This window comes from Lepisosteus platostomus, chromosome 14 (assembly GCF_059453375.1).
Source record: "Lepisosteus platostomus isolate fLepPlt1 chromosome 14, fLepPlt1.hap1, whole genome shotgun sequence".
Lineage (NCBI taxonomy): Eukaryota > Metazoa > Chordata > Actinopteri > Semionotiformes > Lepisosteidae > Lepisosteus > Lepisosteus platostomus.
In genome coordinates, this window is record NC_142624.1 from 21,418,441 (window position 1) to 21,444,265 (window position 25,825).

Here is a 25,825-nt window from a genome sequence, read left to right on the forward strand (position 1 = left end):
ACTACAAAAACACATCACCTTCCAGGTGAAGAGGTAGATAAAAGATTAGTATTTTTTTTACTTATACAGTAGGAGACTTAAGGATGCATACAGTGCAAGGTGAGATGACAATAAAGTAAGATTATTTTTTAAGTGAGACTAAAAGAAAACTCAGGAACTGGAACTCGTACCCTCCACTCCAGCTTCATGAGGGGAGAAAATCCTTGCATCGCCGCACGGTGAAGTGCTGATATAAAGGTGGAACTGCACATTCTCTTTCAGTTTGTAGCCATTCTTCTCACACCTGACGAATATTGATTTCTGGTGCTCCTCTTTGTTGCTGCTTAGGTACAGAAGAGAAGGGCTGAGAACATGCAGAGTGACATGGAGGGGATGTGGTGCCCAAACCAGATTGGGTCTTTAAACACTGCAGTGCCCCAAGTGAAACAGATCTAATATTATACTGAGCATCAAAAGAAACCCCTTGTAACTACAACAAATTCACAAAGTTATTATTAGGAAAATGGCAATATTAATTCTGTAACATGAGCACTGACAATTTATTGAGCAGCCATGCCACCAGTAAACTACTTACACTCAATTCATACCATGTAATCAAAATGTAAAAAGGGTGTTAACTGTGGAATTCACAGGCTAATTCCCTCTGTATAGTCACCTTTGGAAGCAATAACTGTACATCTAAGCGTGTTTGGCATCAAGTGGCAGTTGCTGTCTTGTGGGAAGCTATCCCATTCATCATGTAGTTTTGGAAGCTCAAGCACAGCATCCTGCAAATGTTTAATGGGGCTCAGATTTGATGAGTAGGGCCCTCCATCAACACCACTGTCACAGTCACAGGCAGCACAAGGGCATGCGTTGTCCTCCCAGAAACAATATATCAGAATGAGCAGGCAAGAACTGTCCCAGGACTGGATCAATGAAATGCCATGAAACCAGCTGCATCAATACAAGTGGGATTCTGTAGTGACATGGCACTCCAGCCCAGACTGTTTCAACACAATGTCATGACTCTTGCTCTATCATCAATCGACTGTATTTAGCTGTATGCCTTCCCAAGTCAGAAATGCCTGCCACAACCCAGATGCCGAGCAACAGTGTGCTCACTAAATCTAGTCTCTAACATCCTAATGGCACAAATGCATTAATCTCTTGATAAGCATGTCATAGCGACCTCTTTTTTTTTGCATGTTACTTTCTTGATTTTCACCAGGTTTGACATTTAACAGGTTAGATTTTTTCATCTCCTGTGCCCAATCCACTTTCTCATTAAGCTTATGCAACAGTCAATGTTTCACAGTCAATAATGAATGATCAAATAATCTATAACAATTAAATCAATATTGAAAAGGCATATACATTATCAATGTAAATTTATCAATAGAGAAATATGTTTCTTTTGATGCTTAGTATACAGTATGTATATAATGATTATGTATACAGCAATTATTAATAACACAGGCATTATTAATAGCATAGATTAAGAGCATAGTCATGGGTGAGCACATCTCATCACAATAATGTCAGAGTTGCCTAAGATTTTACAAACAGCTACACTGCGGTTAAAATATCATGTAACCACATCCAAAACGATGCCCTCCTAGGCAGTCTGTAAAGTCCCCTCAGAGCTCCTGACTGCTCATGTCAAAAGCCAAGGAAAAATAAATCTATTTGACTTTTTTCCATTTCTACATCATTTTCTCAAAACCTGTGAACCGCTCTTTATTTGAATTCCATTTGTGACCAGCTCATAGAATTGAGGAGCCGTACTAATAAATCTTACTGCCTGTCTGGAGTTCGAGCTAATTAATCTGAAGACCTTGCTTTTGGGAAGAGCACATTCAAAGACTGCAAAACTCAAATGTTATTTTCTACAATCAAGAATAAATACAATGTTCTAAAGGGTATAATTTTGACAAAACGTCTAGGTTGATACTTTTTAAAAATAGGTGGCTTTTTAAAAATAAAATCTTATTCACACATTTGATCTAGAAACAAAAAAAAACTACTTGAACTTTAAATGTCCGTTGTTAAACTATTAAAACTGTTTCAACTCACCTCAGAAAGTATTCAAGCTGGGTGTAGAAGTACCTGATGAGGGATCTTCTGGCAACAATTTCAGCATGGCAGTCATTGAGAGCTAAGCCACGGTCACTCATATACTCCCCGTTTATACATTTGGTCCCTGTGGAAACGCAAATCACCTGGGCATCCTTTACATCAGTGCCTAAGCCAGATGAGAAAACCAACATTAGCATTAAGCAATCCTACAAGCGAAGCATTTTCTGGGTCTATTTCCCTCTCTCTCAAAGTATCCTCTGTAACTTATTAAAACCAAAATTTTAACAGTAAAACTCTATACACAAGAAAAAGGCTTTTCGGACTATTATTTTATATAAGGGCATTAATAATCATTTGAGTTTTCTTTATAACCTAGATAACCATTTTTGTAACAGTCATTATGCATAAACAGTCAATAGTTTTGCATAAAGATCTTAGTGCACTTTACATGTACCTGCAAGAACACACACTGAAAATGCAGCAATTTACAGCTCTCGTCTTAGAGAAAATAAAGTGTACCTGTTGTCATGACAACCCCTGCCAAGACTTTCCTGCGCGCATGAGGAGATGTGAAATTGTCGGTCAGCTCACTGAACTTATCCACCACAAGTCGGGAAACGGCATCTGCTAGCACCTAAAAGATCACACAACCACATTTAAGGTTTTGTCTCTGGTGTCTAGGAATAGTTCTTTCATTACTCCTTAATATACTGTACATCTAAGAGCGAGAGCATGCAGAAACAAAACCTTTTGTTTCTGGTACTTAAACTGTTCAATATAATGCTGCATTCAAAGCAGAAGTGCTCCCTCCCAAAATCTACTTGTTCAAACGAACATTAACTTGTTTACTTTCTTAGAAACCTTTGAATAGGACAGATGGAAAATTGACAAGACTACACTAAGAAACTGTGATTACTTCCCATATAACCACCAGGAAACACAGTGATTAGAAGTGCACTCATCACTACATTTAACAAAATGAATACTTGTAACCATCGCACCACTAATACCCCACTACCCAACAACATTTTTCAGCATGGAACTTAACAGTGAAATTCAGCTCTAATGTTAGTACACTGGCTGAAATGTAAATAAATGAATACAGTACAACATCCATTTTGCCCCCATAATGTTCCTATAATATCTCACAAAGAAATGCCCTCAGCACTTTTCTCAAATATATCACAACTGCTTTATTTCTTTTCAAGAATAATATTGCCTTTTCAGTTTCTCTTAACTGTTATGGACCTCAAGACATCAACACCCAGAACGATTAAAAACAGCTTCTGTAGTAAGTGTTATGGCTGACTCACCACAAATATGGCATTATTGTTTCCAAGTGCTTTGAAGTCTTGGATTTCTCAAGCTGGATGCAACTACAAGAGCTCATCTTAATTAGCCTTTGGTGGGTGGGAGAACAACCACAATGAGGTATTTAGCTCTAGCAATAAAAATGCAAACTATTCCATCATCACTATTTCTATTCTGTTTTCTAATTAATTCTGCCTGAACAGAGGGCACCTTTGTGTACAGTTGAAGGTAAATTAAATAAATATTTAAGCAGGGAGAATTAATTACTCAATTAGGCAAGTGCAGGCTGTGTCAAAAACAGCCGCATGGTGAATTAAACAAGCTATGATGTAAAAAACAGGAGCAGGCTAATTCATAAAACTGGAGTGAGATCTTTTGACTGACTGTTATGTTGCTAATCACCCAATCACTTCATACATCTGAAACATCCTTGTCTTTTCACAGTGTAAAATCACTTCTGAAATGACATATCCAGTGTGGGTTTATCCTAAACTGTTTGCTCATGCTGTTTGGTAGCAGATACAAATTAATGATGCCACATGAAAGTATCATAGATCAGCAAATGAAAGTGGAAGATGCTTCAGAACAGTTTATGCATGTACAGTATTCTCAAAAGAGCTGCAGAATATCAAACACAGAGGAAAGAAGGCTTGACTTCATTGCCAACATTTCTGCAGCCATACTGTATCTTGCAGATTTAATACAAATTTTAACTTAACTTAATTAACAGCATAGCATCACCATGAAAGACAGGATCCTGAAATTCAATTAAGCCAAAAAAAGTGAGAAGGTGTTGCAAAGCTTAGACCAGTGTTTTGTTTTCTGCAATAATATCCATAGAGACATTTATTGAGCCGCATTTACTGTATTTGACAAGCACAACAAAGTTCTACCAATCATTTTTTAATTTCAATTAAAAAGCACACATCAAGAATCCCCTAAGAAATGAAAGACTTTAGTAAAGCCAGACTGAATCCCATCATTAGTTACAGAATGTTTTTGAAACATTGCGACTAAAAATATCTTATACTAACAAACGACAGACTAAATCTTAACATACTGTATATAATCATTTCAGAATTTCAGCCAAAATATTTTATCAGGCTGCTTTCCAGTGTTGTATTGAAGTATGTATAGACTCTGGTTTAACAACAAGATATCTTCCAACTTTTTCTTTTCCTGTTCTATGGAATTGCTTATCAGGTAAGCCTCTCTCCATCAGTATTACATTCAAGAAGCCACTTTTGTGCACTGCACCTTTTCCCCATTCTGTGAAAATATCTACGAATAGCGAAGTTTGTAGGCTGAGGCAAATGCAATAAAGAACCGAGGCGTTCTGTCCTTGACACCTTGGCACTAAATTTTCACTTCAATCTTTCTTTCAAAGACAGGCATTTCATAAGAAAACAGACAGAATGCTCCATTTTGTACTTGATTCACCACACAGATACCACTTGCCAAGGTCTGAACACTCAGTAAAACTCTAAAAATACCACAAAGAGTCAATCAAATATAACAAGCATATAAGAGTTCAGAGAAACTACAATTTTTAAAACTTGCAACAGGATATTAAACCAAGAAAATAGTAATTTTACAAGCCCTCATAATATTTCTCATTCTGGCAGACTGCTTCTGGCAGAGCAATTTTAAAGTAATGTATGAAAATGTGTCCTGTCAATACTTTATTCCTTAATCTTTTTAAAATTGATAGCTGTTAAAGATGTTTATTAAAAGAGGATATATTTAGAAATTTATTCTGAAATACTGATGACTTCTCTGGCCATAGTTTGATTTGGAATAACACATTTGTTTCTCAACTAAAAGCATTTTCAAAGGAAGAAGTTCATTCTTTGAGCAGCCTTGTAGATAAACACATACTGTATTTTAACCAGACCTAATATCGAGAGAGTTTCAGAAAAGATACAAAAGGCAGAGACCTTGACACAGACCGGCTGAGTGCAGCCAGCCTGGCAGGATTTACCTCTTCTCTTACCTGGGGCAAGTGAAGCTGCAGGCCTTCTCTGGGGATGGGCTGTCGGGAGGGTGTCTGATCAAGCTGCATGTTGAACAAGCTGGAGAGGGCAGCCTGGGCAGCACGGGCCTTGGCCAGCTTCTTGTTCCGCCCAGAACCTTCAAACGTCTGCCCATCTACTGTCACCGACATGACAAAGTTCTTGGCATGGCTCTCCCCACTCTCCGACACAAAGTCATACTTCAGGCCAGGGCGCAGCTCGTTCAGGATCATAACGGGGTTCTTCCCGCTGGAGGAGGAGGTGTACGTGGTGGGGGCGGGCAGTGGGGACTGACTCAGGCTGTTGGCTCCCCCTGAGGAAGGGAGGGGGTATTCTCCCAAAGAACTGAAAGAGCCATTCCCGTTAGAGCCCAAGTAACAGGACTCCTCCGGCTGCGAAGGTGTCTCGAACCCGTTAAAGAGCATATCGGGAAAGTCAGCCTGGTCAGAGGTGAAATCAGTGTTGACTGTCAGGGTACGACCCATGGCCATGTGAGCTTCCGAAGCATTGGGAAATTGCACAAATGATCTCAGGGCTTTCTCAGCTGCGTTGAGCTTAGCCTTCTTTTTAGTGGGCCCAGAGCCCTCAAACAGCTGCCCGTTAACTTCTACGGTCATGACAAACACGGGCGCGTGGACTGGCCCAGTCTGTGAAAGCAGCTTGTACTGAAGTCCCGGCTTGATTTCATTGAGCTGCATCAGAGCATTTTTGGGCAGAACGGGCCCTGGCGTTTTCTTTCGCTTCTTAGGCCGGAACTTGGAATGCGCATGGCCATTATTGCCTTCCTCCAGAGGGCGCTTCCTGCTGCTACCTCCTCCGTTGGGGAGCTGGGCCGCCTCACCGGCGGCCTCCTTGGAGGAGACGTTGTCCAGGTTGCGGTTTTCCTTTACGTCGGTGCTGCACGAACCTGCGGTGCCCAGAAAGAGTAACTTACAACGCCTTCGTTGCAGGATCTTGTAAATGTAAAATTTATAGATTCCTTTATCTCTCTTTGTAACTGAACAAGTGATGTGTGTTCCTTTTTTGTAAGGAGGGAGGGGTATTTATGGAAACTGGAATGCATGTTTTATTTAGAAAAAGTGGAAACAAATATAAAACAAATAACTATTATGAATCAAATGACATCTTACTTCCTAAAAACAATGAAAATAATATGTATAATAATAATAATAATAATAATAATAATAATAATAATAATAATAATAATAATAATATCTAATGAACATTCCAATGTACAATTTTATATTATAAAGCAATCTAATGACAATATTCCAGTCAATAACAGATTTTTCTACCTTTAGGCAGGGTGGGAATAAATTTGACTTTATAGCTGTGATAAACAGAAACTATGAAAATAAATGACTATATTCTAAATATTGTAACCATTATTTGAGGGATATGAATGAATTCCCTAAATTCCAAAAGAAAAAGGAGATATTTTTTCATGAAGAAATAAGGAGACTCAGTATAAAAACCTAAGAATAACTTGCTCTGTAGTTAGGCCTTTTTACATCATTCCACACATTTCTTAGCTGATCTTAACATACAAGCCTTACGAAGGCTAAAATACATTTGACAACTAAAAACCGCATTGACAACAAAAATATAACAAAATTTTACACTGGAAAGTGTTGTTAAGTTTGTTGTTAATTATTCAAAGATGTTTTCAGACATCTGCTCCAGTTATTTATGCTCTAAGTGAAATGTTGGAGACAGGAAGAGTCCTTCAAAACATTAGGTGTGAAAAAATCATTCGGAAATAGGGGAAAAATCAACATGGTTACAACAAATAGGCTCACAGACAGAAGGGAGGCTTAAGGAACAATCTTAATTTTATGCACGTACTTGTGTGGAAGTCAACAACAGTAAATTTAAGAAAAATGGAAACTGCCCAAGTATTTTATTTCACTTCATGAAGAGGGAAATAATATTAATATTGCTTCTTCCACCTAATTTTGCAGAAAAAATATTTCTTTTTTTATCATTGGCAATTTGAGTTTGTATTACAGAATAAAAATGTTAATTCCACCCGAGAAAAGTTAAACTGCTGAAGGTATGTGAAGTTGCACAGTAATCCATTGAGCAAAATGTGTACATGGCTAGAAGTGTTTTTTTAAAATAAGTGATTTAAATGTTAAAACAAAATAAACCTTTTTAGAGGTTCTGATTAAAGAACACACATCACCATATCCTGTTCACAAAGCCGATGGAACTTTGACTAAATTTTCATTTATAACATCCTCCAGCAAAAGCTCGATAGGTTACTCCTTTCGGCGCTCGGGAAGAGAGAAGACTCGTGTGAAAATGCCAGAGTGGGAATTCATGGAGGGAAGGGCAGCACTTTTGAAACGATACAGGGAGCCAGACATGAGAGAGCAGGCAGGACAGGAGATCCCATCGAAGCAGGAGAGGAGCAAGAGGAGAGAGAAAAGGGGAAAAAAAAGGACACATTCCACGCAAAAAAGTAACAATCTGCCTGTGATACTGGACACTGAGGCTGTAGCCTCGAGGCATCACTTTAAATTTCTCCTTGGTGAGCTAATAAATTCCCATTTAGCCACCACAAAATAAAAAAAGCAAACACAATAAAAAATATTTAATTTGCCTGTAACAATTGAGATTACAACAAAAAACTCCAGGTACTGATAATAAATTTACCAGAAGCAGAAGAAAGGCAGCATGGGGAATATTACAACAATCTTTAAAGCACTTTAGTGCATCATAATGTCCTCAAAAGTGGCTTGCCTCGTTTAAAATTCTAATTACAATGCATTATGGATTATACTGTAGAAGCAACAGTATAAAATTTAAACATTCCAAAATGGAATATTCCAAAGTAACTTTTCAGCAAGAGGCAGCAAGCGTGCTACACACAAAATCTGAGCTCCAACCTTTATCAGTAGCTTAATGAAGAATTCAACTCCTTAAATGCATTACCAGGAAACAGAGGGCAAGAACAGGTGTGAATCAGATTAATAAAAATTAATAATAAATAATAAGTTCACAGAAGAGAGCAAAAAATTAATAATTTGAGTAACTGCCATGAGGAAGGAGGAGTTAAAGGAGTTCTATGTGTTTGTGCGATCTCCTGCTGTTGTTCAAGGCCTGCAGAATGAAGGAGGCTGTGGGAAATTGATGAGATGGTCTTTCAGTTTGTAGTGGAACGTTTGAACATACACATGGGACAAACAAAACCTCAGCCGGAGTGCGTTCAGCAGGAAACGAAGAAGGAAAATGTCAAAGACAACCTCAAATGCAAAGAATAAAGCACTTCATGAAGGCAATTCAGTTGCTTGTGAAGGGGTGGGGGGGTTAGTCTTAGGGAAAGAAACCAGAAAAACGTAAAATCAGGACCAAACTATAAAGGTGGAGCGTGGATCAACACAACTCGAAACTGAAGATACTAAGCGAAAACCGATTCTTGCAAGCACTTAAAAAGGAAATATATGCAATAAAGGAAGTACAGTCAAAGCACACAAATCATATGAGCAGATTAAAAATGCTTGGCACTACCTTCTAGCCTGTTTAATATCATAGCATGTTAACCCAAAAACTGCCCTGTAGGAAACTATAGGACTGTGCTGCAGACCATTTATTGAGAAGGGATAGCAAGAAAGCAAAAATAGCCCTCAACTCCAAAAGTATTTTCCAGTGAATATTTAAATCAATTACAAAACAAAAAACATAAATTACCTTTTATGTTTTCTTTTTTGCAGTCTAATGTTCATGTTTTCCAGACACATGTTATACGTAATTACATTTTACATTACACTTTTTAATATGGCTGCAATAGTACTCCAGTTTTTGCATAAACAAGCCTGCTGGTTATGATTTGCAACAGAAACCCACACATCTCCAACTCATGATACCAGTATAAGTTAGTTACAATGATAAAGAGACTGAAAGCTATTGATGGTTTCAGAATACAATAGCCTGAGAGATATGGAAGTATCAAATGTGAGCCTCCAAAATGTGTTACAGATCAAATACAAATGCAAACAAAGAGCTTGCCCTGGGGAAAAAATAAGAGAAAGAAAGAACAATATTAAAGAAAACAGTCTTTGAGATCGCCTGTAGGAAAAAAAAATTAGTAAATGAAGTATTAACCAAATATCCAATAAAAACCCCATCAACCAATTAGACCTTGTACAACCTTGACATTTAAACAAGTCATTTACCAACCTCCCAAAACAGAAACATAATCCAAAACCTTTGCATGTCTGTTTCTGCTGGCTTAAAGAGAATAGCAAAGGATTATCAATGTCCTAACAAATATAATATGTGTAAACTGTGTAATGGGATAGATTTGATCTTGCTGTGAGCAGCTGATGCCTGTGCTGAAAGCTGAAATTGCAATCTGCTCCAAGTCTGACAGCATTTCAGCATGTCAGCTCAATGTCTGTGAAAAAGTTTATTCTAGTAATTGGGCCACACAATGCCAACCAGTTCCGTTATTACAAACCTATTTCAAATAATGAAAAACTGAAGTATCCTGCTCAGGGATATGTTTTTGTCAAATCAAAGGGTGGAATTAAAGAAATCTCATGTTATTCAAGCCCATAAAATTAGACTAATTTTAATAAATATCTTTCCATCTAACCCAGTATCTAAAATACAGTAGTTCAAGTATGACACCCGAAGAAGGCTCCACAGCCGAAACATCGTGTTTTCTTTCTTCTCTTTTCAGCACGGAATAAACATATTACTTGTTCCTTTGCAGCCTATGCATGCTGACGCACCTGCCCACCTGAACTACAGTACTAGTTTACGTATGTTTGCCACACGTTTTGCTATATTAGCAAAAAGGTTTTTGTTACTTTAGAGAATTTGAACGAGATATTTAACAATCATCATCCTTTGCCTGCCTCAGATTTGCAGCATCATTAAAAGTAATGATTTCCTTTTAAAACAAGGAACCGGGCTCAGAAATCTAAAATTCTTCAGGCAATCAGGATCAAGAAGCCCACAAATTTCTACTGAGGTACACAGGATGTGCCTTGGGGTATTATTGAGATACATTTTTCACATAGTACAGTAAAGTTTGATAAGCCACTTCAAATTCATGTTTTTTTTTCTTACCTGAGGTAGGACATGTTTGATCTAAAAAAACTATCTTATGGATCCAGTTCATACTGTATACCACATTCCCTTAAGAAAGCATACGATTTCAGGCATCCTGTGAACCCAAGTTCACTGATCTCCAAATCGGGGCTGACAAAAATGATTTTTCTGGATATAGTGGGAATGCTATTATAATGATCATATAAATTATAATCTGATCTACCCATCCAGCTGGGGAACTAATCCAAATGCCCAGCATTTTGTGTACAACTGCTTGCCTAAATGCGTCAATATCTAAATAGTACTAAAACAGATTATTCCTACTGCCCTGAAATTTCATACAATCCGGAAGTTTCATACAATCCATTTAATGCTGCTATGGAATATTCGGTTAGCAATCACAAACACATGGAAGCAGTCCAGGGCTGCTATCTGAATGTACACTACTGTGTCCCCATATTTACACGTGCTTCTGAAATGGCAAAGAGTCACAAAACTCTTATCCCCAGCAAACATTGGAAGAATGATTCTATGCAGAAGATTTGAGCAGTTTTTGTAAAAAAAGATCTTCCTAAACACAACCAGTGGCACAAAAGGCTTCTGAATTCACAAGTCTCTTTCTTCTTAAGATAGAATGCTTCTGTGCTTTCAGTTGTGAATTCGAATACTTTCAATTAGGAATTAAAGAAAATAAACCAGACAAGAGAAACGTGCAACCATGTCTGATTGTGCTGGTGGATAAAAAGAAAACCAGGTTGACACTGTGCCAGCTCCAGTCCCAAATTTTCTAAGCGAGATTAAGCCAGAGACTGTGACACAGTGCTTAGTAAGAAGAACTGTGAAGGTAAATCTGATAATGCATGTCACAGTGTCTTAAAAGATTTTCTGAACATTGCATTGTGGTTTGAGCTTTATTTGAGTCTACACGGATGGTTTCTGCAAGCATTGCAGTATTTCTTCTTAAGCCCCTGCAATAAGACAGTGGTAATGAAAGACAGCTTTGCCTTGACTAAATTCTAAGAGATATCTCAAAGTGAGGACACAGTCCAGTCTGGAAAAGGTCATGCGCTAGAATATTTTAAGTACTGGAAGGCATCTGGAAATTTTCAAGTCTCCTTAACTGTACCAACAACCACTATTCTGATGCTTAGTTTCAGAACTTACTGTATATTCTGAATATGTGTGATGTTATTTCCCTACAGTACACATCATGGCTTTATCAGATGCCATTTATTTGTGGTCACAGCTGTAATTTGTTCAATATTATCGATTCATCCTCAGAACACCAACTGAAAAATATTATTACAGTTTAAAAATTCTCAGATGTTTGCAGCATCTGAAGTTCCTTTCTCCACACTATAACCTTTTCATCACTTTGAGGTTAATCATTGTCTCATTTGTCCGTGACAACTTTTCCAAAACTCTTCTGGCTTGTCTTTGTACTGTACTACTGAGCTAACTGTGAAACTCAGTGGACGTAAATGTCACGGCCTGCGCAAGCATGGCCATCTCTGGAACTGGTTCGCTTGTCTTTACTGACAACTCATGAGGCAGGAGCAGGATTCTGACGTATACAGAAACATTTTGTCACAGAATAAAATGCTTTCATATTTACTAGGCAGCACGTGAACAGTGACATAAAACACTTGCCAATGTAACCAATGCGTTCATCAGACAAAACAGAGGAAGATCTTAGGAGTGGCCAATTCAATCACCAGATTTAAATTAAATTAAGGATGTATTTCACATGTTGATGAATAAATTGAAGTTAGAACACCAAAGGAATATGCAAGAACTCAATTAAGCCGCAGCAATGGTTTGGCAAAGCCTCTCAAATTATTACTGCTTCCAAATACTGCAGTTTGACCAATACTTTGGGTCACATGAAATCACTGGGTGAAACAGAAATATGCATTTGTTCTAATATAATCAAATGTATGTATGCATGCAATTACCCCCAATATAAAACATATTATGCTGTACGTAACATTCATATTAACGACATAATCACAAATATAAATTGACTGTAAGGGCACTTTTTAAGGGCCCTGTGTATTGGAAAAAAATCTCAATTTTCACTAAATAAATTCTGAGGAAAAATAATTTCATTTAGTCCTATTCCTACTTGGTTCAAAGCAGATCTACATGTTTTATTAGCAACTGTAATTTTTAATTCTTTCTTTGCTCACAAACCATTAGACTTGCTGAATATAAAAACGTTGGGAATGTGATTATATTCATTTTCTCTAGTTTAAATGAATTTCAGTCTATTACAGCACAAAATACTTCAGGTGTCTATAAAAAGACCTTGTTTTGCATTAAAATCACAACATTTTTGATGCTGAAAAGCTCATGAAGCACATTCCAAAGCGTCTATTGAAACTCATAATACAAAACAAGATATGAAAATCTGTTTGAAAATCTGCACATGACAAAATCTCTTTCTGTACCAAACTGATTAGGAAAAGGGGGTGGTAAGGACACTAAAGTCACATTTTCTATTCTCAAGCCTGCAAGAATTCTCTCAAGAAGTGCCTGCTGGCTGCACATGCACTCTAGTGGTCATCAGAATGAACTCAGGATCAGCAGGACTTGGGCTGAATAGAGAGCACTTTTTATACTTTGGGCAACAGGTCAGCAATCTACAGTGCCTTGCGAAAGTATTCGGCCCCCTTGAACTTTTCAACCTTTTGCCACATTTCAGGCTTCAAACATAAAGATATAAATTTTTTATTTTATGTGAAGAATCACCAACAAGTGGGACACAATTGTGAAGTGGAACGAAATCTATTGGATTTTTGAAACTTTTTTAACTAATAAAAAAATGAAAAGTGGGGCGTGCAAAATTATTCGGCCCCTTTACTTTCAGTGCAGCAAACTCACTCCAGAAGTTCAGCGAGGATCTCTGAATGATCCAATGTTGTCCTAAATGACTGATGGTGATAAATAGAATCCACCTGTGTGTAATCAAGTCTCTGTATAAATGCACCTGCTCTGTGATAGTCTCAAGGTTCTGTTGAAAGCGCAGAGAGCATCATGAAGACCAAGGAACACACCAGGCAGGTCCGTAATACTGTTGTGGAGAAGTTTAAAGCCGGATTTGGATACAAAAAGATTTCCCAAGCTTCAAACATCCCAAGGAGCACTGTGCAAGCGATCATCTTGAAATGGAAGGAGTATCAGACCACTGCAAATCTACCAAGACCTGGCCGTCCCTCTAAACTTTCAGCTCAGACAAGGAGAAGACTGATCAGAGATGCAGCCAAGAGGCCCATGATCACTCTGGATGAACTGCAGAGAACTACAGCTGAGGTGGGAGAGTCTGTCCATAGGACAACAATCAGTCTTACACTGCACAAATCTGGCCTTTATGGAAGAGTGGCAAGAAGAAAGCCATTTCTCAAAGATATCCATAAAAAGTCTCGTCTAAAGTTTGCCACAAGCCACCTGGGAGACACCCCAAACATGTGGAAGAAGGTGCTCTGGTCAGATGAAACCAAAATCGAACTTTTTGGCCACAATGCAAAAACGATATGTTTGGCGTAAAAGCAACACAGCTCATCACCCTCAACACACCATCCCCACTGTCAAACATGGTGGTGGCAGCATCATGGTTTGGGCCTGCTTTTCTTCAGCAGGGACAGGGAAGATGGTTAAAATTGAGGGGAAGATGGATGCAGCCAAATACAGGACCATTCTGGATGAAAACCTGTTGGAGTCTGCAAAAGACCTGAAACTGGGACGGAGATTTATCTTCCAACAAGACAATGATCCCAAACATACAGCAAAATCTACAAAGGAATGGTTCACAAATAAACGTATCCAGGTGTTTGAATGGCCAAGTCAAAGTCCAGACCTGAATCCAATCGAGAATCTGTGGAAAGAGCTGAAAACTGCTGTTCACAAACGCTCTCCATCCAACCTCACTGAGCTCGAGCTGTTTTGCAAGGAAGAATGGGCAAGAATTTCAGTCTCTCGATGTGCAAAACTGATAGAGACATACCCCAAGCGACTTGCAGCTGTAATCGCAGCAAAAGGTGGCTCTACAAAGTATTAACGCAAGGGGGCCGAATAATTTTGCACGCCCCACTTTTCATTTTTTTATTAGTTAAAAAAGTTTCAAAAATCCAATAGATTTCGTTCCACTTCACAATTGTGTCCCACTTGTTGGTGATTCTTCACATAAAATAAAAAATTTATATCTTTATGTTTGAAGCCTGAAATGTGGCAAAAGGTTGAAAAGTTCAAGGGGGCCGAATACTTTCGCAAGGCACTGTAGTACTCACAGTACAGTGTGGGTAGATATGCTGTGCTGAAAGCTCTTCAAATGAAGGGGTATGGCTCTTCCTAAAAATCAATTACAGATCCTAAGATGCAAAGGAGCTCTTTAGTAGCTTTTGTGGCGAAATGTACCGATGTCAAACTCCATTGTAATAAATCTTAGAAGTATTGAGACAGGCTTTAAAAAAACAACAGATGAGCTTTTGTTATGTTTATAATGCCTTTCGGTATATAATGTTTAATGTGAGGTCTTGGATAAACTTACTGGATAAAAAATTGAAACATATTTGCTATAGTAAATTAAAAAGTGGGTTTTTGTAAGTCTGCTCTCTTAAAATCTTTTGCACATTTAAAGCAGTTAAACATACTGTAGGCGAAGAAACTGCCTTCACTGCATAATCACTATAATCTCTAGTAGACAACCACACCCTACAACCTCTCCATAATCCTCACAATGCTTTCCAGAGATAGTCAGGCAGCACCTAGAATGGCATAAGAACATACTGCATAAGAAAATAAGAAAGGTTACCAACAAGATAAAGCCATTTTTATCTTTTCAAAGCTCGACGGGTTGCCCGTACACAATTGATCCGGGGATCTCATGCTGCCATGTTGTTGCAGTCCGAGTGGGAATTTTGCCTCAGACTCTCACAATCTTTTGTGTAAAAAGGGTTTTGACTCCAGTTCCTGGAGCTGTCAATGGAAGATTGAAGTCTATTTGCACTAAGCATTATGAGTTTCTATGAGAGTCCTACCCCTTTCTGCATCTAATAATATTGTACGTCTACCACTATGTATTTATGTTTATTAGCCTGTACATCTGCTTGATTCCAATCAAAGTTTTTCAAAGCAAGAAAATTAAAGACTTGGGGGCTGTAAAGCTTCATGCTAGGAGTTTGAGATTTTTCAATAAAACACTCTAATTCTGTTGGATTCTAGGAAAGAAAAGCTCTTAACTACCGACCCTGTATTACAAAGGTCCACTTCCTGAAAAGGAAATACAGAAAAAATAACTCACTCATATTTTCTTCCTCATCTACATCCATGGCAAAGTATTTCTGCTGACTTCTGGCCTGACGTACAGAGGCTCTTTCTGCAAATAAAAAAAACAACATTTAGGCACACACTTAAAGCATGTAGTAAACATTTTTTAATTAAGTCTGAGAAAAAGTGTACATTCAACAGGTAAGGTGGAAACCATGGTGTATGGAGGATGACAACAGGCCATAATAGCACTACCATTGCAATGTTAATATACTATACCATATGAATTAAGATTTTTAAGAATGCTGCAAAAAATGTTACTGACACTACAACAAGCTCCAAATCACCAACTTTGATGTTTTATATCAATTATGATAAGTATATAAATGTCCATCCATCCATTTTCTAACTGCTTATTCCAGGTAAGGGTCATGGTAGTAACAGGCTATGCAGGGCAGACTAGACTTTCCTTTCCCCGCCAACAGCCTCCAGCTCCTCCAGGGGAATTCGTAGGTGCTCTCAGACGAGCTTTATATCATCACTCGATGGCAACTCATGGGTCTGCTCCGTCTCTTTCCTGTGGGCTGTGCCCCATATACCCCCAGGTCATTCAAGGTCGAAAACTTGGGATCGCCTGACACCTCCTGTCTCACCTGCATGGTGTCCACTATACAACAAAGCAGCTCCTACCACATTTGGGTTGATCTCGAGAAAACTGAAAAGGGTGACCCAGAAAAATCTGCTTCCCACACTGAGGAGGCCTTTGACCACAGAAGAGATGAGTTTGACACAGTACGTTTGACCTAAGGAGTGGTTATTGGGAGATGGAATTTGCGCACAAAGACAGGTCCAAGAAAATAATTATCTTGTTAGGATGCTACGACACATAGCCTGTGCATCTTCCCAACCCTTTTAAAGCACCTCAAGAAGAGGGTGTCCTCCAGAGTGCCCCTGACAGTTCATATAGCTGTCAGGTCATACAACCTGGATGATCTGTTGATACAAGCAAGCCTTGAAGAACCACTGTGAGCAAGTGGATTGACATACTGAAGAGAGTCAGATGCCCCAACGTAACTCAGAGAAGCTGCTGAGATCCAGGAAAGGGACCCAGACCAAGGGTTAACCTGATTTGTCTTAAGCAAGGGTGCGACCCTGATCACACTGAGCAAAGTCAAAGGAGGTGAAAGGGCTAGTGGCTGTGGACCTCCCTGGTGTCCCAGGACAGGTAGCTTGCTTCACTCTGTGGAGAGTGGTAACTGGTGGTGGTGTGGTCACTCTAAAAGAGCAGTGCCATTCACAGCTCAGTAGGGAATGTGTAATTTGCAGTTGCCAAAACTTGACTCTCTGAGGAGACAGACGCCATTTTTACCACCTAGCCATGATTTCTGCTTAACCTTCAAGATGTGACTGGTGGAGAGGTGTGCTCGAGAACAAGAGCTCCATAGCAACCAGGCCTGGCAAGTTGAGTTGTAGGAACTTTTGTCAGTGTTTGGGAAAGACCTGCAACAATACCCTGCACTTACAGAGCAACGGATTGGTATGAGGGTTAAACTGCACCAAAGCCACCGTAGCCAGCCAACTTGCCATCCCCAAAGGGTGGAGCAGGCAGTGCAGTGGTTCTGTGGCTAAGGATCTGCGCCTGTGGCTGGAAGGCTGCCAGTTCAAATCCCGCGGCTGGCAGAAGAATCCTACTCCATTAGGCCCCTGAGCAAAGCCCTTAACCCCAACTTCTCCAGGGGTGCCGTATAAACTAGTGCCTGTGTGTCTCATGGAGAGCAAGCTGGGGTTTTGCAAAAAGACAAGTTCCTAATGCAAGAAATGGCTAATAAAGTGATCTTAAAGTGCACCATGAGATAGACAAAGATTATCTCCTGCTCATAGTCCTGATGGCTTACCACATTGTTGTTCAGGAGCTGTTGGGAAAAACATCAGTTTTGGCACTGAGCTCCTGACTCCCATTGACTGGCACCAGAAATGGCACCAGGGAAAGGCAATCTGAAGTACCCGACTGAGCTTAGAGAACGGTTGGTGGTTACCCAGCGATTCGTGTGTAACTGCAGCAAGGGTGAGGCAGACCACCATTATGATTTGTGGGTTTGAGGGCATGCCTACGACTCAAGCCTGGCCTACATGGGAGCACCATGGGATGGTCATTGTTAAAGTCAATAAAAGCTCCGTTGTGAGTAAATAACGCCATGAGTACTGACCCTTGTAAACTTGAAAGCTGCAATAAAAACCGTTTAAATGAATCTGCTGCACACAAATGCAGAAAAACAATTAAAAGTATATAAATGGAGATATAGCCTCAAAAGGGAGATAAGTACCATACATACCAAATGAAACATTCTGGCAACAATCTGTCCCTTGATCATTTACTGTGACTTAGAAATACCTAATCATTTTTGATGATCATTGTAACTATGCTTTCCACATTACGTGTGTTGTGAAACAGATGGCAGTTCACACAGTAAACGATAATAACACCTTTTATTTCTTTAGCTGGAATCTCCTCAGTGACAACAATAGTGTAACAATACAATGTTCTCCTTCTCTAACTCCCGTGAGTGCTGTTCTGTTTTATTTTTAAATATGTTTAATTTTAAAGATATTTCTCAAATAAAAGTTACATATATATATACACAAACATATAGCTCAGGGACACATAAGTTAAAGAATACCACCTCTGTGCCAAGAAGTTTTAGCTGTTGTTTCTGTAGAGGAACTCAAGTCATGATTTATTCATTTTTAATAATTTGCTGCATTAATTTCCCCTTGTGCAGCAAATTATTTATTACCTTTGGTTGGCTTTTTTAATCTCAGTATTTTGTTTAGCTTCTTTCATCCGAATGTTTTATTTTTAAAGTAAAATTTAAAACAACAGCTATAAATTTTACAGTATATGGGCTGCCAAACATTAAAGTCTTGTACATGACTAAAAATAGTAATATACAGTAACTAAAAAATACAGTCTAATATTTTAATTTTTAACTTTTCTGATTGTGCCCCTAAACACACAAATTTGAAATTTTAGCATCGCAGCCTTTAGAATTCAAAACTCCCTACTACGTAATCACTATTTAAATAATGCAATTACACAATGCATCACAGTTAAATTATTTTTACGAACAAATGAATTAGGATAGTACTAGTTTAAATATATTTGTATCTACAAACAGAAGCATAATGATACTGTGTGTTTTAAAGAAAAGTATCAGCAGTGACACTATTCAATATTTCTAAACAAAAAAAACCTTCAGAGAAGAACTAAGGATCTGACATTGGAAAAACCTAAATAAACACATTGACCCAAATAAATTGTCTGTCTCTAGGGAATATGTCAGCTCTGGTTATCCATTTTTGTTACAAATATTGCCTTTAAATCACGTTAAACACCTTCAAAAAGTATGTTGTGTTCTATGACCTGCTTGCTTGTATAGCAGGTCATTTATTGGCTCTGGTTGTCCTTTTACTGCCTCCACAGCAATAAGCTTGGAAACAGCACGAAGCACAGTTAACATATAGATTTATAATATACTGTTTATAGACTATATGGAAAGACCTTCTATATTGTTTTTAACAGTTTTTAGAAAATGTTTATAGAGATACCTTCAAATCCTCTTTATTGTGGAGGGTGTTTCGCTTATTATATGCTACAGTTACACCGTTATCTACACTCTCATCATTCTTTTCTTTAAAATGATCAAGTATATAATACTTCCATTCTTTATTAAAGTTCTGCTTTCTACTCATATACTTACTATAGTAGCATACAGTACCTGGCACATTTATTGTAGCTTGACAATACTTGCAGGCAAACACCTCTTTGACTTGAGCCCCCCGCAACTATACCTTGGTCATTATACGCACCCTTCATCGGCGGTGTATATTTTTAAAATGCTTTATTTTCTTTCAGAATTAGTATTTCAAAATACAAAGTACATGTTACTCTTCTCCCACTCTAAATGCAGTTTGGGAAATCAGGCAAGAACGTCTACAGTTTATTACCATTATCCATTTACGATCTAAAACAGATTTCAGCCACCATACTGGAAAGCACCTTAATATTACAATACATTCCAAAGCAGCTTTACAAATACAACTATTTTATCTACATATTTGTTACAGATTAATACATTACAATTAAAATACTGTATACATACCTGTGTCTCCCTTACATCGCAACGTGTCTAATACAAAACATTTTTGTTTCTATCCAATGTACTTGATATCCATTTAGGATGCACGCCTCTGCATTAACACAATGTCCAAATACCCAACAGTCCTATTTCTTGGCAGGCATTACTTAGTTCTGGTATGCTCTTTAATTGAGGATAATTACACCAATGCATAATAAAAGGACACAAGCAGTATTATTCTTGGTAACCTATATTTCTTCAGGGGCACATCCTCCCCCTACACACCATTACACGCTGAACTGTACCATGTAACCCAATATATTGTGACACAAATTCACGAAATCAGAGCTTTGGACATAAGGTAAGCAGCACTACCTGCTGCACTGAAGCCCTTTAGCCTCTCCCATGAGATTTATTTGAGCAGATTGAGGCCAGGGAGGAAACCATAACACTGTGATTTGAAACAAAAAACTCAATTTAAGTAACACAAAGGAGTAAAAGTAAACAGACGGACCCCGTGCACTACAATAAAGACTTTTTTTTGTTTCCCAAAGATAAAATAATTTTAAAAAAATGGTATATCATGTGCAGTTCCAGAAATGCACAGTTGACGCTAGCAAAGAAACAATGTTAAACAGTGCAGCACTGTTGTTAATGAAGTGCAGAGGATAATAGGGTTTTAGTTAGGCATGAATATAAGATTGTAAGAAAAATCAGGCTGATCAGGCCAACGAGCTTGTTTGGCTGCTAGTAGCGAATCAATCTGAGGATCTCATCTACGTATTTTCCTAAATTTAGCATCAACAATGTGACTGAGTAGGTCATTCCAAACCTTTTATGTAAAACTGTGCCTACTATTCTCAGTCTGGACACAGTACACTTTCCCATAGTGTACACTTGAGTCCTGTAGTTCATGTTTTACTGTTAATTCTAAAGATGTTCACAGGTACTGTAAATACTATATGTCTGAGGGTTCTGAATACTTAAAGGTACTCAGGTACATGGTCTAAAGTAAAAAAATCAAATCGTAATGTATACTTATATACTAGTTTATCTAGCACGTATTTTCACAACATCCAGGAAACAGTTCATTCTGCAATTTTTGAAAAATACAGCAGATAGCAGACAGCAGATAGCAATCTGCAAATATCAACTTCAACCTCTCACAAAAAGTTCAATCACAATCCATGAAAAAGAGAACAAGCCACAGAGAGCTGCAGTACAGAACAAAAAACTAAAAGTAAAATTTGAGACGGAAGACAGAACTTACCCAAACAGAACGCCATATTAATAAATGTTTTGAACACGTGCAACAGCGTGAGACAACCCCTTTAAGCAAAGCCCTGTCTTGAAAACTTACTAGATTAAAAAAAAAAGGATGTTGTTAAAAATGTGCATTACTGTGATAACAGGCTGGCAGACCGATGTGTCTAGCTACAATACCCTTGCCACTGGGGAAACAATGGTAAGTGCTCATGACCTCCAATAATGTATATCAACACAACAGCAGACACAGTATAACCAAGGCAAGCAGACAAGAAGGCAAAAAAAAGGGTCAAAATCAATGCTATAATTGTATAACAGAAAAACAGCCTTCAGCCAGCATTATTCAGCTTTACACAGGACATTGAGTGTAAAACAGTCACAGCATATTAAGCACTAGTTCAAAAACTTTAACCATTTGGTTACCTCTAATTCTAAAATTAATGCTATTTCTATCATTTTATAAAATACTGTATAGGAAACTGTGTGTTGCTGTATAATCACTACTTTCATTTAAAGGTTTACCAAAGGGTTAAACAGTGTTTGTTCCTATTTCTGTTCATAACACAGAACACGTCACTGCAGTATCTTCAAAAACAATCAAAAACCCTATAAAACAATACTCCTTCCTAGCAGAAACAAACATTGCAGAATTAGGGTACGTGTTTCTGAAAAAAAAGTACAGTCAAGAACCCTTACAGATACTTCAGATTTTTACACTAAGGTTTTGTATGTGGGTGAACAACAACAAAACATCATCAACAACATAAGAAAAGTAAAGATAATGACTCTTATATCCATGTGAAGACACTGTAAGTTCTTTAGAAAAAAAAGGAACAGAAGATGGACAATGCCATTACAATCTTAAAACAATTAAAATAAGGCATAGCTTAAAAGTTTAAAGATAAAGTATTAGTGTCTATCCCTTGGGCATACTGTATCAGTTCTGAGTATAAAATAAAGTAAAAACAGTTTTAAGTTTAAAATACACTTAAAGCTGAAACTTTGGAAGGAAAGTTCAGGTCCTGTTTTTTGCAGCTTTGCCCTACCAAAAAAATAAAAAAGAGGAGCTACTGTACTTTGAAAATACACTCTTACCTAGCCAAATTTACAGATAAGAGAATAACATTGCAACACCAAAAAAATATATTTAAAGAGAGTGGAGACGTTGTCAGACAAGCAGAACGCAGTAAATGCTTATTTAGCAGGTAATCTGCTTCTGCTGATTCAACTCCTACGATTTTGTCTCAGTCATTTTTCACACCTGACGCTTTTTTACCAAACCAAATGGCCTAATTAATCTGAGCTAATGGTGGGTGACAGCAAATATGCTTGCACAATTATGACCATATTAAAGATTAATACTCAGTTATCAAATTTAAAGTGGAGGAACTGGTTTTGGGACTAATTTTGTATTACAGAGCTGCACACAATTTTATTCAGGTGACAAATTACTTAAATGCTTTGTATGTTATGAAAAAAAAAATTGGGAATCTAGTTTCCAGCATAGCACTGCCAGTTTCTTGTCTTTTACTGTACTTTGGGTTCTGCTCTATGGTCTAAAATCTACAATGAGCACTCACTTGATATTCCATTCTCTTTTTAGTGATTTTCTTCACCAGTTCTAACAGGAAATATTACATTTTCAATAACTCCTACTATACATTCACAAAAGTGTGTTCTGCAAAAGCATTCACAGAAAGACTTTCATTTTAGAATATGTAATTCACCCAAGACTAAGTTCTGTTTCTAAATACTAGGCTATCTGTTTAAGTGCATTCTCTCCAGGCTTGAAATGGTTCACAGCAGTTAAAGGTTTCAGGTTGAAGAGGAGATTCACTTTTAACAGGATGAAACTAGCTGGGTAATCCAGGCTGGCTGAGACAATGTCTTCAATGGTGGTACCAGAGTATCGTATAAATAGAAGATCGTGTAGGGGATATTCGGACCTTGCATTAGTAAAACATCTCACTTCTCGGTAAATGCTGACATAAGAAGCCGTGTGTGATTAACAAATAAACAGCTTTAGCAGTTTTGGGAATATGTGCTTCAAGAAGTTATGTTGTACTGAATCAAGAGATCAGTTAAAATGAAACTGTATACCAGCTGGAATGGGGAAAAACAATTGTAATTTTGTCATGTGTAATTTCTTGAATTGTATGTTGAAAATAACATTTTAATAACTCAACAGATGCTTAGACGCACATTGTTATTAACGATAAGCTTTACCTGAATATAAAGTACATACATGTAAACTTGTTGACTAATGCCAATCCAGAAGAAGAAATAAAAAAAATTCACAGCACAGGCTCCCTCTGCTTCTCAGCAGAGGGAATTAGGTAAAACAGACTGATTTCTCCCTTTTTATTTTCATATCTGTTCCAGAGAGATATCGCAAGCTCTGTCTGGTATGGAAGCACCTGGTTTAATAAAACTTTAAGAAAAGCAATCACTCTTCAGGTAAATCTGAATCTGTACAAGTTCATGATGTATTTGGAAAATGATTGTGCAAAGCGTAGCAATTTGAAGTAGTCACAAAATCCTTTTAAAATTTCCCTTTTTCAATTTTAAGAGTGTTTCTAAACTTGAACTTAACTGCACATGGTAGCTAGTGATAAAAAAGATAAATATCGCCTCTACTACTTGGTGTGCTTTGAAGCATGGTGTTGCAGAAGCCCCAATTTTGAAACTATATTTGGACTAAGAAATTGATTAACTTTTTCACTAAACCCGCTGTAGTGAGTGTAAATGAAAAATTATAATTGTCCACTATAGAGATTTTTAAGACGCAGAATATGATTTAAATATGCCCATTGTTTTTAAACTTGACCCCTGAGCACAAATCCATGCAGTACAACTCTGAAGAGCTTGAAAAGTTCTTGATAATCATGTACAATAAAGGTCTATTTTGCATTTCTAATTAATTTAGGAGGATCTGCAGAATGTTCTATTCACTTTGACATTAAATGGTGTTTTCTATCAATTACTCCCAGCAAAAACTCCCAATCAGATACGTTATGATTCCTTATTGTAACAAAATAAAATGCAAAAAAGTCCAAGGGGGTGAGTACGTTACAAGTTTATCAAGTTGAACAATGTGGAGTGTGGAACTGTGAACAAAATAAAATTCTTATTCACACCAAGTATGAGTGATGAGATACAGTAAAAAGAGGTCAGCTATTACAATCAGCTATTGTAGTAAAATAAGATTGTATAATTCAAAGACGTGAGTAGGACAAATTTGTAATAAATAAACACATTTGTACACAACATTTTAACCAAAACTGCTAATCAAACTGGAATATTCAATTACTTTTCTGTAACATTTCTATTAATTTCAAATTGCTGTGCATAAAAGTCTGACAATGAGTCCTGTACTACAAATAGAGGATGAGACCCTATAGACACGTTCCTCTAATTCATTCACCAGTCAAAGCCACCTGTCTTTTCACATAATGCTGTAAACACTATGGTTCTTGTAAGAGAGCCAACTCAAATTAGGGAAGAGTCCATCTCTCACTGAGATCACTGTAAAACTCCATGTTGCCAGAATCATTTTCTCACTGAAGATCACAAGGACCTTGGTCACCTTAATTCCCATCTTACCTAAGCAACAATTTACACCACTTCTGGAGACATACTAGTTACAGTCAGCTAGTGATGTGACCCCAGTTTGAACGGGTGACATCTGGGCCAAAGGGCCATTTTGATTTTATATTAAAGAATGTGCAAAGCTCAAAGAAAGAAAATGTCAAAATGAAAAAAAAAATCTCTAGCATAAAGTGGTGGCATAAACCATTCAGTTTCAAAATGTGTATTTGTTCAAAGTCTGTGAAAGGTTGAAAGCATCACGCTTATAATTGATAAGGGTCCCCATCCCTCCTAAATGGTTTTAGAATTTATCAACACCACCTCAAATTAAACAGGATAGCCTTTGAAAATCTGGAAGGACGTATTTTTCTTTATTTGCAGAGGCATAAACTGTATGCACAGTGGCAGTATTTCCAATATAAAATCTTGGTTGTGAAGAACAGAGTGAAAGATTGACTAAGTACATTTAGGGACCCTGGAACGTCATATATATATAAAATAAACCATAACCTTTTAAAATGTGAAACTTTTGATTTAAAAAAATCAACCTTTCCCTCGATATGGATCTCTAATTGATGTTCACTTCACTAAAGTGCCATAAAACTTACCGTTCTGCAGACAGTGATAGTCAGCTTGAAAGGAAAGGAGATAATAGAAAGCATTTCTCAGTGCTGCAAAGCTGCCATGATAACAGGTTTCAGCTATTAAATTACATCAGAAGAATTTCTCATCACTCCTACCTCGCTTTTCCTCTACCCCTCCCTCTAACACACACATACATCCTCTTTCATATTATGCCAGGGCTCGGACCAAGGTGCTGTTCACTTGTCTGCTGATGGAGTGATAAGCAGTATTTCATGTAGCGTTAATCAGGGAACTGTCGATTTATATGCCATCTAATTACAGAAAATAAATGATGGTTTAATTGGAAACAGGTCACAGCCTTCTTCAACAGAGGTGCTTTTTTTCTCAGTGATTTAAGTTAGAGTTTCATAAAAATTTGCAGTGAGCTGCTTTTCATTTTAATTTTAATTCCTTGTTACACTGTTCTTTTTTTATTAACTAAGAGGACAGACTTGCACGCTTTTGCTGTGCTTAAAAGCATGCTCTTGGAAATGTGTACACTAT

At 37.6% G+C, this 25,825-nt stretch overlaps 1 protein-coding gene across 8 annotated transcripts in view; it reads right to left on the bottom strand.

Annotated features, from left to right (window-relative positions):
• The window catches only part of LOC148648978 (double-stranded RNA-specific editase 1-like), a 171,891-nt gene that overhangs the window by 17,497 nt on the left and 128,569 nt on the right, over positions 1-25,825 (bottom strand). For 5 of the 8 annotated variants that reach the window (XM_088604990.1, XM_088604989.1, XM_088604991.1 and 2 more), the window contains 5 exons: positions 15,742-15,816; positions 5,363-6,288; positions 2,578-2,692; positions 2,056-2,224; positions 171-322 (listed from right to left, as the gene is read on the bottom strand). In XM_088604990.1, the coding sequence (XP_088461116.1) occupies positions 171-322; positions 2,056-2,224; positions 2,578-2,692; positions 5,363-6,288; positions 15,742-15,816 (1,437 nt within the window). Of the gene's footprint in view, positions 1-170; positions 323-2,055; positions 2,225-2,577; positions 2,693-5,362; positions 6,289-15,741; positions 15,817-25,305; positions 25,330-25,825 lie in introns of all 8 variants that reach the window. The other 3 variants (XM_088604988.1, XM_088604984.1, XM_088604985.1) reach the window with 2 other exon arrangements.